Raw genomic sequence first — 15688 nt, forward strand, 5'->3', positions numbered from 1 at the left:
TGGTAAGAACAACCTGCACAGGCAATTGACCTTGCTTAAATAATATTATACTGAGGGCTGTTATCAGTTGATATCATTATGATTATTTTTTTCGTATCAATACTGCAATAGTGTCAGGGACCCCTGTGTGAATCATATTATATTGTGTTCAGGGCAAATGTATTTCTCACCCTAAAGGGATTAGACTTTCCAATGTGATAAAATACAGTGAGTGACTATAACCAGCTACAGGGGTAAAGAAATGGGAATGAAAAAGGTAACAGTGACAAAATTTTAAAATAGATCTATAGCTTTACTCAGCCAGTTGCTCCAGCTGCTTTAAAGGATAGTAATCTTTCTAACTGCCCTTATGGCAGTTCGGTATTTTTGTTGTCATCTTGCGTAGTTAATCTTGAGGTGAAAGCAAGTCCACTTTTAAAAAAATGTGCAAATGTTATTAATGTTTTCTGGTATGAAAAACATATTCCTACATCTGGTTCTGCGGCTTTTGCAAAGTGCCTGGGAATGCTTGAGTTTCAGGCATGCATCCTGATGCCAGGTTCGGAGCCAGAGCGCATGCCTGGTGCTTCTTCCACTCCGGAGGAAGCGATGTGATGTGGTGATGTGAGTGCTCGGCTGCTGTGGGCATCTTTTGTGGAGGCACATTTTTCCTGGGTTTCTACTGCCGTGGGGGGTGAAGTGAGGTCTGTGAAGCCTTCAGTGAAGACCCTCGCATGGTGGCATGACAATAAGCAGTAGCTTGTGCTTTTCTGAAAATAAATTCCACCTAAAAGCCAAACGCTACTTTTCAGTACAAACACTGTATTATTACACTGCGTTATTCTTGGTGTGTCAGAGTAAGTGTGTATGGCAATTAGTAAAAGCTGGATTCAGAGCGCAGTGTGTGCACATTGACATCTGTGCATGTGTTCAGAAGCAGCTTTTAGAAGTTCTTTATCACATCACTCTTTTTTCCATGTGTGTCCAGCCCTCACTGTGTCTTCCACACACCCCCCCCCACCCCCACCCCCCCCCAAGTAATATAATTTTTTCTTAACCGTTTTATTACATTGTTAGCCTGGAGCAATTGGTATCAATGACCAGGACATCTGTATCAATGACCAGGACACCTGTTGCAAAGTGAATGGAAGGAAAATGAATGAAACAATAGAAAGACATCACAAAATATATTTGATTCCTTTGTTTTGACAACTCTAGCTGTAATTATTTAAAGCATCTATTCTTACACAGGGCCTGACTTACACAGGGCTTTACTCTGTAGAAATGATGAGGCCTTAGTTGTAGGAGACTTCATCACAAGACTTCAATGGTGATGTTTGATAGGGAATGAGGAGCTACGGTGTCAGAGTTTGATTAACTGTGCTCCTCTGTAAAGCCTACATGTTTTTGAAGCGGCATAGTGTTTGCAATGTGTTGTGCTCCATATATTCTCCTTTTCTACGAGTTCATACTGTGGTGCGCTGAAATAAACGGCTGATGACAGAGAATGCATTGGAATAAATGTTTATTTCAGCACTTTGGAAATGAGTTTTTTGAAATGGAATTTATCATGTGGATGTGTGTGCGTCTCTTCATATTAGCTCAATTGGGTATAGACTACAGCAAGGTAATGCAAATGGCAAAATAATAATGACTACACAGAAATAGAGGTATGAATATTGTGGAAAAGAAATTATTCTTTCTGCTGTAACACTTACATTAAGAAAACTATACATTCAATAAGTATTGAAGTTGGTCTTTTGTATGTAGAAGAGTGAGGTTATTTTAGCTATAGTCACCAATATTTAGAGATTCAAAACTGAGGCCCATGTGATCTCCCCAGAGCTGAATAACAAGTTAAAACTTTAATATTTGCCTGCCTATCTGTAGTTAATTTGTTTTGTCAGATGCTTGGGTATGTGCGTGCACTTGGTTGCCCTGGTAGTTCCATAGAAGCTTAGAATATAATAATTTAAATTGAAGATAAGCTTCAGATATGCCAGACCTGTGGCACGGAAGCAGATGGTCCTTCCCCTGCTAAGCAGAACCTAAGTCTTTGCTCAGCTCATATGCTTGGTGGTACTTGATCGTATTATTTTGACCTTGTGTAAGATTGATAAACTCTGTGTGGTGGCCATGTTCCAGTGAGGAGAAAAAACCTCTGACCTACAGCCCATGATGCTGTATTAATGTCAAATAATATAAAGTAATATCAGAATGCAGAGGAAAATCACTGCAGTAAAGCAATTTAATTTCTGTAAACTGAAAGCACTCTAATGGAATGCTAGGAAAATCTGCTGTTGTTCCTGCAGCAGAAGTTAAGAGGGTTTTTTTCTTTTTTTGAAACTCTGCTGCCTTGTAATTGGTGACTTTAAAGCTTTCTGGTTTTTTCAGTGTGAACGGTCATGCTGCTAAAGTAGGGAGTTTGCGCTCTCTACTGAGTCTGACTTCCAGGCTTGCCTCTTAAAGGAAAATAATTTAAAATACTAGTTTTCAAGTGGTGTTATACTGCTGAATGTGCATTATATGCAATGTTTTGCCAGTGAAGTGAGAGTAATCCTCTCTAAACAACAACGTGCAATAGCTTGTACTGAAATGGCACTGGAAGCAGAGCCAGCTCCCTTTCCCTTTGTCTGCCTAATTGCAATTTAACAGTAATCCAAGATCTATACAACTGTGACAGCAATTCTTAGATATAGCTGAGTTCGAAAGGACTGTTAGTTCAACCAGTACCAATGATAAAAGCTAAAGCAGAGCAGTGTGTTGATAATAGTCAAACTTTTCTCTAGCTACTGAAAAAAACAAAAATAAACTTTTTTTTCCCCTCAAAGCTATAAAGTCTTGTTACGGAAAGGATGTGCTATAGCATGAAGACATGACTGGACTTATCCTGGGCTATGTTCTGCTGCACTGGCTGACAAGCCTGCCATGAGCAGGCATCCAGGTGTAGGTGTATATAGGCTATATGCATAACTTCCATAAAAAAACCCAAGCCCAACTCACATAGGTTCAGGATGTGACTTCATAAATTTATAAGAAGGCTGTCGGATACAAAGCTCTTCTGACTCAGGAGGTGTGGAAGCCACAATTTGTTGGAGGCTGGGAAAGTATAGCAAGAGGGATTATTTATGCACACTTTGTTCTTGTACAAACATTTGGGCATTTGGCATCATTCTGTCAGAGGCCGGATCTGGGACTTTGCGGGTGTTTTGTTTGAGTTGCCACAGCCTTTCTTGTATTTAATTAAATATATGAAAGTACACAAGCAGTGTGAAAAGGTTACTTAAAAGTTATTGGACACTTCCTGTGTTGTGCTGCTCAGAAAAAAAATCAATGCTTGAGTTCACAAGAGAAACCTATTGACAGACTTGAGCATTTTGATCTTAATTGCTCTGTACTTGTTCCTGCTGTGAGGGGTATGATAATAGCTTGAAGAACATTTCTGACGGTAAATTAGCCTACTTTGAGTGCTAAGTTGCAACACCAAAAGGTCCATGGCTGTTAAATACCATTGAGAAGTCCAAAGCTTGGATGACACCTGGGTGTTTGCATACTGGGTCCCACTGAAGGAATTTTGTAGAAGGAAATGTTGGGGTGCTCCTTGGTTGTTGAGCATTGTTCATGTTGCTCTCAGTGGGCATGGGGGCCGTAGGTGGCTGTGTGATGGTGTGGCTGAGGAGTATCAGGACGGTGGCTTTCACAGACTCTTGAATCCTTGAAATCTCCCTGCTCATCTGGCGGGGTGTAAACTGTATGTGCTTGTGTAAAAATGAAGCAAGTTTTGCTTCAGCTGCATTTAACTGATCTTCTGAACTGGGTTCCTCAGAAGAGTCTAAAATCACATATACTTTGTATTACTGAAAGTCAAAAGTGTTCCCATAGAGTCTACTGGAAGTACTTAAGAGTGAAGGAGGTGTAACGGCAGCATTGTTTCACAGAACAGTTCTGCTCTATCACTGTTTTAATTAAAGTCATTCTACTGATGGAAAGTTTATTCTCTGGTGTTTCTTTAATGTAGTCGTAATGCATCAGTCTGAGCTCCCTTGCTAGAACATCTTTCATTATAATCCACTTAACTAAGTTTATAATTAAACTTCTAAATACAAACCTGCTTTTGTTATGTTTTTAGGATGTATGGAAACTGAAGCAGAAAAACTTAAGATTCATGGGTTTTACCCCAAACAAATTGATGTATCTTAAGAAGTAATTCCTTGGCAGTACAGCAGTTTCATATTCTTGCTTTTAATCCCCAGGATCTTCCATAACTATGAGAGAAGAAGTAGATATGCTTGAATAGAAGAGAAAAAGAGGAAATAATTAATAGGTTCTTACTATTTGACTGGAGACATCACCAAAATACCTGCTTTCGAATATAACCTGTAAAAATGGTGACTACCTACTGAGCTGTCCATCAACTGAGTGCGGAGGAGGTTTGTTGAAGGTTATACATGAAGGTGGACCAGGGTGAATTTACATTCAGCTTTGTCGATCTGGAGGTTGTGCAGGCTTGCTCCCAGCCCAAAGGAGGCTGGTTGAGACGGTCTGCTGGTTGTTTAGAGTTACCTTCTGTGTGCAGATGTGTTAACACCAGGTGTTCTTTCAGGCATTATTTACCATTACAGTTATTGTAGCAAATTGCCAGAGAATTGTGGAGCTTAATGTTTTGATTCCTGATGAGTGACCACTTAGGACAAAAATACTGTCAGGCAGTTGTCAACCTGATGTATAAATTTAGCTTGTTCACGCTGTGTTTTTATCTAGGGTTTTCTAAGATGCTCCTGGAAGAAGAGTAAATATTCTCAATTAAGGTTTGGAGGTGAAGACCTAGAGGTATAGAAAATCAAGCTATCGTTCTCATATATACATATATACATCTGTTACATGCTGCTGAAATCAAGGGGACCACTTGCAGAATCAAGTGTTAGTGCTGGAGCATGACTTTAAGTGACTTTTTGCACACAAGGTTTCAGGCACAGTGGGAGGTGGAATGGTGCCCCTGCTTTAATGAGAAGACTGTCTCTCCAAATGTAAAAGTGGAAGAATGTATAGTGTTTTTCCATATGGAAGTAAAGACAATGTAGTGTAACTGTGTGTGTTACTAAATAAAAAATAGGGCAAGTATGCACATACATCCGTGTCATGGGCACATACACTTACATCTGGATGTTCCTTCCTAGTTTGGTGTATGTGACTGTGCAAACATTTTCATTTTATTAAACTAAATACCTGTGGCACTAGCATTAATGTTTTTTTGGAAATACCTCCCTCAAGGGTGGTCAGCAGCACATGCCTGTAGGGATCAGCCTTTGCTGCTACAGGCTAGGCATTGTGCTGCTTTAGGACATAACAGAATTAGCATTTTAGATAACAGCTTTCTGAGAAGGCAAGGCAGATTTTACTGGTATCTGAGGATGCAGAGTATGCTATAAACATACAGATTATCTTTGAATATCAGAAGCAATGGGTTTGTGCTATGTGTAGTAGACAAACAGTTGCATAATTACTGCCTACATTTGTGTTGAGAAAATTTATTCATGATTAATGATGCTTATCTTTGTGCTAGACACCTGCCAAACGATTTATAGCCATGCGTATGATCTGCAATAGCTTTTTTTTTTATTTTGTTGCTATTTAAAGTGTTTGGGATTATTGTAATTGCATCATGTATTTTAAATGGAGAGTGCTACCCAGGTGTCCTTGTCAGCATTCCTGTCTCATACAAAAAAAAATAGGTCAGATTTACCCGTGACGGGGAAGGTCACAACTCCCAGTGAAGTCAGGGAGAATTTAATTGATGTACGACAAGGCTGAAATCATGTCATGGGTTTGGATCAGTTTAAGTTGATCTTTTCCTAAGTTCAGTAATAAATACTGCATAAATCCACGTTGGAGCAGAGCCAGACTGAACTTTCCTAAACCACTGAAGAAACCTCTTGTCCTGTGGAAAATGCAGAAACCAGAACAATTGCTCCCTTCTCTAACGGTGCAATACATGTAGAGTGGGGAGTCAAAACTGGACTCTCACTCTTTTGTCTGTTGGTGTTGAATGCGTTTGAGGACTCTAATGTGTCTTGGAGTAGCACAGTGCCTGTTGTTTGGAAGCATCTGCCTCCAAGTGCTCAGCAGTGGCTGGAAAATAGGAAGTTTCCCAGAGGCTTTTGCCCCTTCCCTAGCTAAGCAGAGATGAGGCTGGGATTTTGCTGCTGGATATTTCATTGATGTTGAAAATGAAATTAAATTTTGAACACTTTAGAAATAAGATATTTATTTGTCAGCTGTATGCATGTTTTTTTATTTATAACACTTTGACACTACACTTGAATGCTGTGTTTTCAGCAGTAATGCAGGTTTCTAAATTAAGTCTGTTATTCAAAACTGGTTTTATTCAGTCCTATCATTAAGAGAATTAGCAGTGGATTAGATAATGTAAATGCATTGTTATGATCATTAGAAAACTTGCATGTGGCTTTTTCAAGACTGCCTATATATTCCAAGCCATTATAGCTAATGTATGATATCTTTGTTTTTCTGAACAAGATTGCATACAAAGCAAAAAAAATTAAAAGGATGCTTGTGACTAATCCTTCAAATATATGACAACAACACCTCATTATTTAATTTAATGAGAATTTGTTAGTGCAGACTGTTGATTGGGTAGACCTGTATTATAAAGGACATTGAATATATCTAGATAATCAGTTGTGGAAAAGCGAGATATTTTTCAGACTAAAACACATACCTTGAACATATTTCAGTAATTACATGAATTTAGTCATGACTAGTCGTGGTGAAGTCAATTTTTAAAATGTAAATTTCATTTTTTTTCTGCATTTTTCTCTGTATTTGGCAGTTTACAGCTAGCCACGCTGACACATTTGGGAGCTGAGATATACTGTAACAAAATTTGATGTGAAGTGTTGGTGGCCTTCATAATGTAATTTATTCATGTTTCTGTAGATAGCATATGTTGCCTGTGCAATAATTTTTTATCGTATCAGGACAGAACAGCTACTGTTCCAAATTGTGTTATACAAACCTAGATATACAGACAAATTTTTATTGTGCTTTGCTGTGGTGTAAATCGGTGGACTCTATTGAGCTCTGCTGGGGTGGGTGAGATTAGAATCAGTGTCGTGGTGTCTAATTTATTTCTATTTTTTCTGACTTAATGTAATCTCTGTTCTTGCTCCGTGGGGAGCAGCAGCCAGTTATCTTTGTAGTCCTGCCCAAATAATGAACATATGTGAAACCCCTTGTTTTGGGCAGGAGGCTGCTACTCCCAGGGTTTTACTGCTGTTTACTGACCCTTTGAATGCTGAGATGAAGGCAGTGTATCGGGAAAGCAGCTGATGAATGCTACTGGTGCGTCATTAAAAATCTCAGCATCTTTATCAGCTGTTATCTGAGGTTTCCTTGGATTTGCCAGTTTCATGCCCCCACCTGTTTCTGATGTGTTGTTTTTACGACATTCTGCTGGACCTGGAGAGCTGCCCTGCGATTCAGATGAGCGTTGTCTGTGCAGGGCTGGACATGCTGGCTCCTCTCCAGTACTTAAATCTGAGCATCTGAACAATTTCTTTCCTTGTTTTGCATTGTTGGGTGTGACCAGTGTTGGAGCCAGTGTCACTAATTCCTTCTTTTTTCCCTTGACAGAAAGTCAGTGACTCTGTTTTCTGACTGTCATAGATGGTAACTGCAATGCTGAAGACACTGGGCGAGTCGCTCCTCCTCAGCTCTTCTATGTGAGGTGAGCAACCATCTATGATAGGCAAAATAAACTTAATTGCAGGGTGTCTGAGGACCTTCCTTCCACCCCAGCCCAAGGACTTCCCTGCTGCATTGCATTTCTGAAGGATGCTCAAGACTTCAGAGCTTCACTTGTGCCTCATATGAGGCCTCTTGTGGTCTGCGTTACATGGGCCGGGTGTTGGGACTCAGCAGGTTGTATTCTAAGGTAAATGTGAATGCTGAATAAAATTAACCCAGAAGACATAAGCAAAGCAGTAAATCTGGCCCCTTGCCCCCGTTACTGTATTTGGTTAGCTTGATGATTTTTCAGGTCTTACATGAAATGCTATTCACCTGAAATGCAGGAATGAACTAAACCAGGTAACAGATATTACATTGTATCTTCTACTGTAGCTAGTCAATATCTGATTAAATATAATTGCATGAATTTATCATGATAGAAACTGTTATAATTTAAATACAGCTTGAAATGAAAAGTTCTTCTGTATATTCAGGATGTATACTATCTTCAGTTTTATCTTCATTTTCTTATAAAGAATGATGCTGTGTATTATGACAATGTTGCTTTTTATAAGGTTAGGAATGTAATAGAATTTTCTGGACTAAATGTCTAATAACTGATAATTTTAATGAAAATCACAAAGATTATGCCAATGAAGACAAATCTTGAAGCGAGGTGTTATCTGTCTCCTTTACGCTAATATGGATGTGACGTTTTAACCTGTAAAAGTAGGATTAATCACTAATAAATAGAACTATGTGGAGATTTTAAGCATTGTATAAATACAAAAGCTATTACATAAGAAAGAAAAAATGAATATGTAAATTTACGTCAGAAACTAGCTCTTGTTTGATGTGGTAGTACCATGAACATTTTTAGAGACTTCAAAACTTCCTACTTGAATGTGGATGAATCTAAAACATCTTGAGACTCGTGTAGAATCTGCCTAAGTGAGTAGTTGGTTGGTTGGTTATCTTCTGGGATGAAACGGATTTAAATTACTGTGCTAAATTAACATTTTAAAGATTTTTGTGGTGTTGTGTGCCTGCCTTAATCTCTCTTGCTTTGGAGCTTTTCCATGGTATATAAACAATGTGGATGTTTTCCGAAGCAGACATTCAGAAGTTGGGCTCCTGTTTTTTATGGGTGACCCAGAGAGATGTTCTTCCTTGCTTCCAACACCACACAGTGATTATTTTAATAAGTTGTGTGGTGTAAAACTGCTCCAGCAACAGGACATGATCCATTTGTGCCCCAATCATAACGTGACTCTGGTATTACTCTGAAGTGTTGGAGGGCTTAGTTAAAAACCCTTAGTTGGAGACCTCTCTGGAGTAACTGGTTGCCCATCTCGAGCTCAAAGATCAGGGACTTGAATGCGAGTCCCAGTTCCAGGAAATTTACTGAGTAATGTCTAGTTTTCCCTTTCAGGCTGGTTCATCATGTACTGGTGAGCAACCCCTGCTTCCCTGCTTTTCCTGCTGCATTTCTCATGTCGTTTTCGTGTATCCCATGTTCACACATGATATGGAGCTAAAACAATTCCAGATCTGATACTTCCATTATCAGGGATCTTAAATGTAGGACATGGGTCTGTATTCAGAGCTGAATTTTGCTCCTGGAATCCATTCTCAACTTTGGTTTAGTCCACCTGTAAATTAAATGGAGAAAAGAAGGGACACATCACGCACTTATTAGATCCCTTGCCATTTATTTGCACTGGCAGATTTCTTAAGAACCTGCTAAAAGCATTTACAATGGCTGGCTTTGTAGGATGGGACTGCAGGTCCTCCAGGAGCTGCCCCTATCCTCAGTCTCCCCCCTCTCCCCTGCTTTTTTTCCCTCCCTCTCTCCAAGCGAAGTCTCCATAACAGACTTTTCCTCAGATCCAGCACATGGGGACTATGAAATGCACAGTGGCCACCAGGTTACCCTTAGGTTGAACCTGTTGCCTTGCTGTTGTCTTTTAGCAGGCTTTTCCTTTTTTTGTTAATTCTAGGACCAAAGAAGACAAGAGACTGAATTATCTGAATTATGCTTCTACAACAGAACTGGGTTTCTCCTCATTGGGCATGGCAGAGCCTGGGGAAGTCCTTCCTTTTGTTTGTTTTCTTAATGTTGCAAACAGCTGATCTGGAAGCCAGGAGAGGTCATCAGTTTGTCTGGAAAACAGGTAGGAAAAAGATATGTTGGCTTATCTACTAGATGATTCCTGTATTTGAGGATGGAGTGATTGCCTTTTCTGCATTCTGCTTTAGCTCAATAATAAATTAAAAAAGCCTGATGATGTCTTCTGAGTGTTTTTGTAACTGAAAAGGAAAGGTTTAATCTCTGTTCTAAATTAGTGATCTTCATGTCTGTTGCAGTTATGCACCAGACTGACTCTAGGGTATAATTCTGAACTCCTTAATGTGTTTAATCCAAAAGCAGAATTTCTACTGGATTCTGATATCATCGTCCTAACGTTTCTTATTTGAAATATTTAATCATTTTCTTTTCATGTTTGAATGAAACGGCACACCAGCATCTTTCAGCATGGACTGAGCCAGAAGTCCATACTCCTGGTTGATCTATTTTTAATTTCACTAGTACATTTAGTGAATTATTTCTGTCCATCAGTCAGATAGGATACACAATGTTTGAATGTTCAAAATTGGGCACACATGGCATTTGGAAACTTTTGTGAAGATGCATCGATAGCACTGCGATTCTTAGTGACCAGGGTGTTGATAGGAGATGGTATGATACAGGTACATAAAACTAAGTGTGACACATTGGATGCTTATTTTGTAGCACAACACAACAACAAAGAATGTTCAATGAAATGGATATATTGCAAATTTGGGAAATGTTTACTCAAAATACTTAATCAAAACTATGCATATGAACCAGAGGTTTCATTGCTGAGGATCCCATTGAGGTTTGGCGTTCTGTGACTGAGCAAGAAAGTGATTGAAGTTGATGGAAAAATAATTTCCTTCATTTTTTTTGTAGAGGTTCTTTGCTGTTTTGGTTATTTGTTTTTTAATTATAGTTCTATAGAAGGTAAGAGACTGAATTAGCTTAATAATGAAACAATTATTCTGGGAGGGCTCCTGTCCTGGTAGCATCAACACAAGCTTATCACCCTGGCTGCTGGATGGGAGGCTAAGTGCTGGTGAAGTGCTGGGGAAGTACAATATGATACTATATTTCTGAAAACTTTTTTTAAATGATGTAAACTGAAGAGGAAATAAACAACATAAACTGTCTTTCTCCAGTTCACTGTTTTTAATGTAATATTTGAACCAGCTTTGAAAGGTAGAGTTGTTTTCTTAAGACAAATTAGACCCTTCAATGCTGTCTGTCTTCAGTTGTGAAGTGCATTGTACTGTCGTCTTCAGGGGTGTGCATTGGAAGTCATAAAAATTTAATTTGGCTTGATGATTCTAGCTGACAATGAAGAGTTATTGATGCTTCTAAGGCATCCAAGGCAGATGTGTTTAGAAGTAAGAAGAGGTGTGCACAGGTTTGCGTGAATGTGGGGTACCGTGCTCTGAAAGCCATGTGATGAGCTTGTTGTAAAGGTTTGTCTTCCAGATGCAGAAGAAAATTGTCAGTTCTTGTGAATCCCACAATGAATTAGAAATATCTGAGCTCTCAAGAGTAATTTTAAAAACCTTAAATCGTAACAGTTCTTTTTAATGCACTTTCTCTGTTTATGTAGGGATGTGAGGTAGAAAATGACTTTGAGTGAAATGGTTTCCAAATGAAAATAACTTGGGAGCTTGAGCCAAATTAATTGTCCTGTTTGGCAAAAACAAAGAGGTGGTTTTTCTTCCTTCAGTTAATTATTTTTATATTTGTAAACAATTTTTTTTTTCGGTTGGAGTATTTTGTTGAAACTTAGAGAAAAGTTATATTTAAAGCCAGAGTGTTTAGGTCTAGGTTGAAGTGAATAGTATGTTCACCCAAAACACTGTTTTGCTAAGAAACAACGTGTTTGTGAAGCCTCTACTTTCTCTGCAGTAGTAGTGAAGCGGCAGTGTTTCTAAATCCTGATTTCCGATCTTTTGCAGTCATCCTGAGGAAAACAATGGGCTGAGATTTCTCTCAATAGGCTGAATCTTGGTTAAAAGGAGCTAGATGTGCTTTGCAGCATCAGGGCATATGTAAGAAACAAACGGTTTGCTTTTGATAGTTCTGCGTGTGTTGCAGATCTCATTTGTGAGGTGTTTGGAAGCACGTATATCAAAGTAAAGTTGCAGTGACCTTAAAATGAGTTACAAAAGAGTGTAAATGGCGGCCAGCTGTCAGGGTGGCATGTGTGGCTGGCTTTTGTGTGCATTTTTTTACTTTGCTTGAAATGATTTTTCAGGTGTGGTTAATCGCAAAGGTGTATCTTTCAAAGGATTGCAGGGAAATGTTTTGGGAGGAGAGCGATGGCAACTTGAATGGAGCAGGTGGATCTGGAGAGATAGAAGGGTTATCGTAACCTGTTGTGGCAGGATATAAATAAAATAACTTGGGGATGTAGGTCATGGAGAACTTGACCTAATGTGATCTGTACTTTCTATAATAATAATAATAAAAATCATCCCCTAGTTAGAGGACTTCTGTGGCCAATACAAAAAAAAATAAATTAATAAAAGCACAGCACAGTGAACCTGAAATGAAGTAGCTTTTAATGTCAGAACTGAGCAGATCCATTCTGATAGGAAGAAAACCTAGAGCTGTTTTGTTTTGTTTTGTTTTTTTAATGACACAATCTAATGAGAAATGAGCAATTCCTAATGGTAAAGGAGATTATCTGGTTTGGTTTTAAATCTTGAACCGTCTGTTGCAAGCATGGCAAGTTCCTTATCTGCTGCAGAGAAATTCAACTTCTTATTGAAATGTCATGCTTTATAATTAAGATTATGCTTCTAAAAGCTCTGACTTTAAGAAAATGAATTTACAGGTACTAAAGTAAATTTTCCTAGCATGCAGAAATCCAGAGATGTGTCCTTAATGTGGCTGGGGAGAGGGGGGGAAGAAAAAGCAGCATAATACCAGCCCTGTTTATAAAGCAGGCTTTTTTCCAGCTAAACCCTTGGCTTTATCTAATGAAGACCCATACATTTTCATGCTGGGCTTGGTGGTCTTGGTGCAGGTGAAAGCAATTGTATTGAAATGACTGCATCTACAAAAAACCTAGGCTCTACGTTTCTAAAATGTAAGAACTTGGCAGTGTGAGGTAGATTATACATACTCTTACCTCAGCTGTTCAAAGGGCTATCACTTGGATTTGGTTTATTTGTGGCCTAAAAACTTTATTTTTAGCTTTTGATTTCTAGAGATGACATGCTAATGTCTAAATATCAGTACACACTATCTTTTGGTTTCAAGACATTTCTTGTCAGATACTTATTTTGTGACCACGAACCTAAACATGAAAGCAATAATTATATCAATTAAATTACTCACCAGCCTCAAATAGCTGAATAATTTTCCAATACTTGCTAACTAACAAAGCAGTTTCGGTGATAAAATCTTGACAAAATTTAATTTGATCTAAATCCTTGTAAATTAATATTGTTTAATGCAATAGCCAATTAGCAATTTGCATATTTCACCATGTTGATTTTCTTCAGCTCTTGAATGGTCCTTAAAAGTGCCTGGAACTTCTGTAATGCAAATCTGTCTGTTTTAGTGATGGCCATTCAATCTATAAGTGTATAGAATATGAATCCACAGCAGGATTCTAGTAGGTTTATTTTTTTGGTGAAACTCTAAAATTTAGTTTTGAAGTCTAAATGAAGTTAAAAATATGTGCAACACTGGAAATATTTTTGGTGCTTTACAGGAGAGGGACTGATAATTAGGATTACAAAATGCTGGAAATTAGCCCTTCCCAGAGACACTTGCAGTTTCTGCATGGGCAGGCTGCACTCCTACCATCGCTGCTGGTGTCTCCAGTTCCTCCATTAACTACACCTCAGTCACCGTGCATGTGCTGTTTCTGCCAAAATACTAATAGAATGAAAGGGGCAAGGGACATACCCTGTAAAGGTGGCTCTCGGAGGTTAAGCAGTGGTGTGGCTTTTTTTTTTTTTCCATAAGGGGAATATTGCGAAAATGTTTTTGTAGGATGAAAATTTTCTGATTTTTAGGAAAATAGTTCTCTAATTGTGGTAAAATGCTATTTAATATGGAAATAATACTTCTGTCTACTACAGAAGGGAGGAAGGGGACTATTAGAAGCCCAGATGTGGCGTCCCAGTGAGTTCTCCATGTATAATTCTCCCCAAAAAATGAATGGGGATGGTGATTTAGCACAGCAGGGACGTGCTCCATGCTAGAAATGGAAGAGGCCTGAAAATGAGATATCAGACTGGGAAATGGATTTGTAATGCAGCTGATCACAGTAGAGAGATTTTGACCCGAGGAAGAAACCATTAATCTTCTAATGTTTGTGGGCTTCTGGGAGCTGGGTGTGGGGAGCCGTAAGTTCTCTTGCCCCAGGTGAACACAAAAAACTTAAGTTCAGAGTTATTATCCATATTTGAAAGCAAATGGGTTTTGATCTTTCTTTAGAAACAATCCATAATGGAAAGGGTACAAAATGAACTTCTCAGAGAACAACTTCTAACGTGGAGGAACCTTTGAACTACTTGTGAATGTGGGTGAGCCAGTTATGGCTAAGATGAAAAAGATCTTTTGTTCTCTGTTCTCAGATAATACTGCCATAAAATGCCCTTTCTTAAGATCGTAGTATCAGGAAGGCCAAGTGCTGGTTTGGAGTGCCTTTGACCTTATGTCTGAAAAGACAAACTTTACCTATGTACACCAAATGTTAAAAGGAGTCCAGATCTTCAAAGGACAGTAGAGCTCAATCTTACTGAAAAGCGATTCAAAGATAGCAAATTTTAAATATTTAAACTCTAAAGTGGAAATTTCATCTTGATTTAATCAAACTTTGAATGATTCTACGGTTCTTCACTAAGTGTTTATAGGAGTGCAGTGATTCGCTTGGGTTATAGACTGCAATCTTGTCATATCGACAGCAAAAATTAATAAATAATTAAGAAAACACCCTGTTAAGTTCCATTCTAAAACTAGTCATATTGTTGCCATAAACCTGATGATTGCGAAGTTGTTCTAAAATGATAAGCCTTCTCATTTTTATCTTTAACTTTATTCATGACCAGTTTATAACTTTGTACTTGAGCCAGTCTATTACTTAATTGAAGAAACTCTTCTTTTGGTAGTTCCTTGCAATGTATTTGTGAGTTAAGGATATCAAGCTATTCTGGACCCCTGTTAGTAAACATACTCTCTTTGAACTGGTTTGCCAAATTAAATTTTTTCTTAGCATTGCTCCTCAGGATTATATCAAATATCAGATGAGATTTCACCCCCTGATTTTTTACAGTTTTAATTAGAAGTGCCTGGCTTAAAATATCTCAAAATCTCGTAGGTGGTGCTCTTTTTTAATGTTTTGTAATAAACAGTTTAATTTGAAGTAGTTTGGTTGTTTCTAATGTGTTGGTATAGTTTCATTAAGTACCCATTAAAAAAAGTTATTTAAATTAAAAAAAAGTACTTTAGTTCTAAATTTGTTTAAAATAATTCTTTACAAAGAATATTTTTTGAGACAATATAGATTATACTTTTATTTCTGCAAAACTTTTTTAAAAACCAATAATACCTGAAGCTTCAAAGAAAGTTGTTTTGCAAAATTTTATTAGCAGCAAAGCTTAATATGCTGGCTAGTAGCAGTCGCTGATACTTGAGAAGGTGTAAGGGTGGCCTCAAAGCTAAATCTCGTATTTCCTTAGACAAGTTCAGACTGCTAAATATTTGGTTTTATTTCTTCATTATTCCTTACCCATTCCTAACCACACTTTTACCCTTCTGTTCCACACTTGTCTAGATTTTACTACCTATTCTTTCGCTACTTCACCTCACCTTTATCATTCCAGTCCTGATATAGTCTCT

The 15688-nt window shown here is 38.1% G+C and overlaps 1 protein-coding gene across 1 annotated transcript in view; it reads left to right on the plus strand.

Moving 5' to 3' along the window:
- The first annotated feature begins 7625 nt into the window (after positions 1-7625).
- Positions 7626-15688, plus strand: part of THSD7B (thrombospondin type 1 domain containing 7B) — a 269406-nt gene continuing 261343 nt past the window's right edge. The window contains exons 1-2 of the mRNA XM_005242364.3: positions 7626-7726; positions 9729-9902. Coding sequence (XP_005242421.2) covers positions 9764-9902 — 139 coding nt within the window. The 5' untranslated portion in view covers positions 7626-7726; positions 9729-9763. The remainder of the gene's footprint in view (positions 7727-9728; positions 9903-15688) is intronic.

This window comes from Falco peregrinus, chromosome 8 (genome assembly GCF_023634155.1).
Source record: "Falco peregrinus isolate bFalPer1 chromosome 8, bFalPer1.pri, whole genome shotgun sequence".
Taxonomy (NCBI): domain Eukaryota; kingdom Metazoa; phylum Chordata; class Aves; order Falconiformes; family Falconidae; genus Falco; species Falco peregrinus.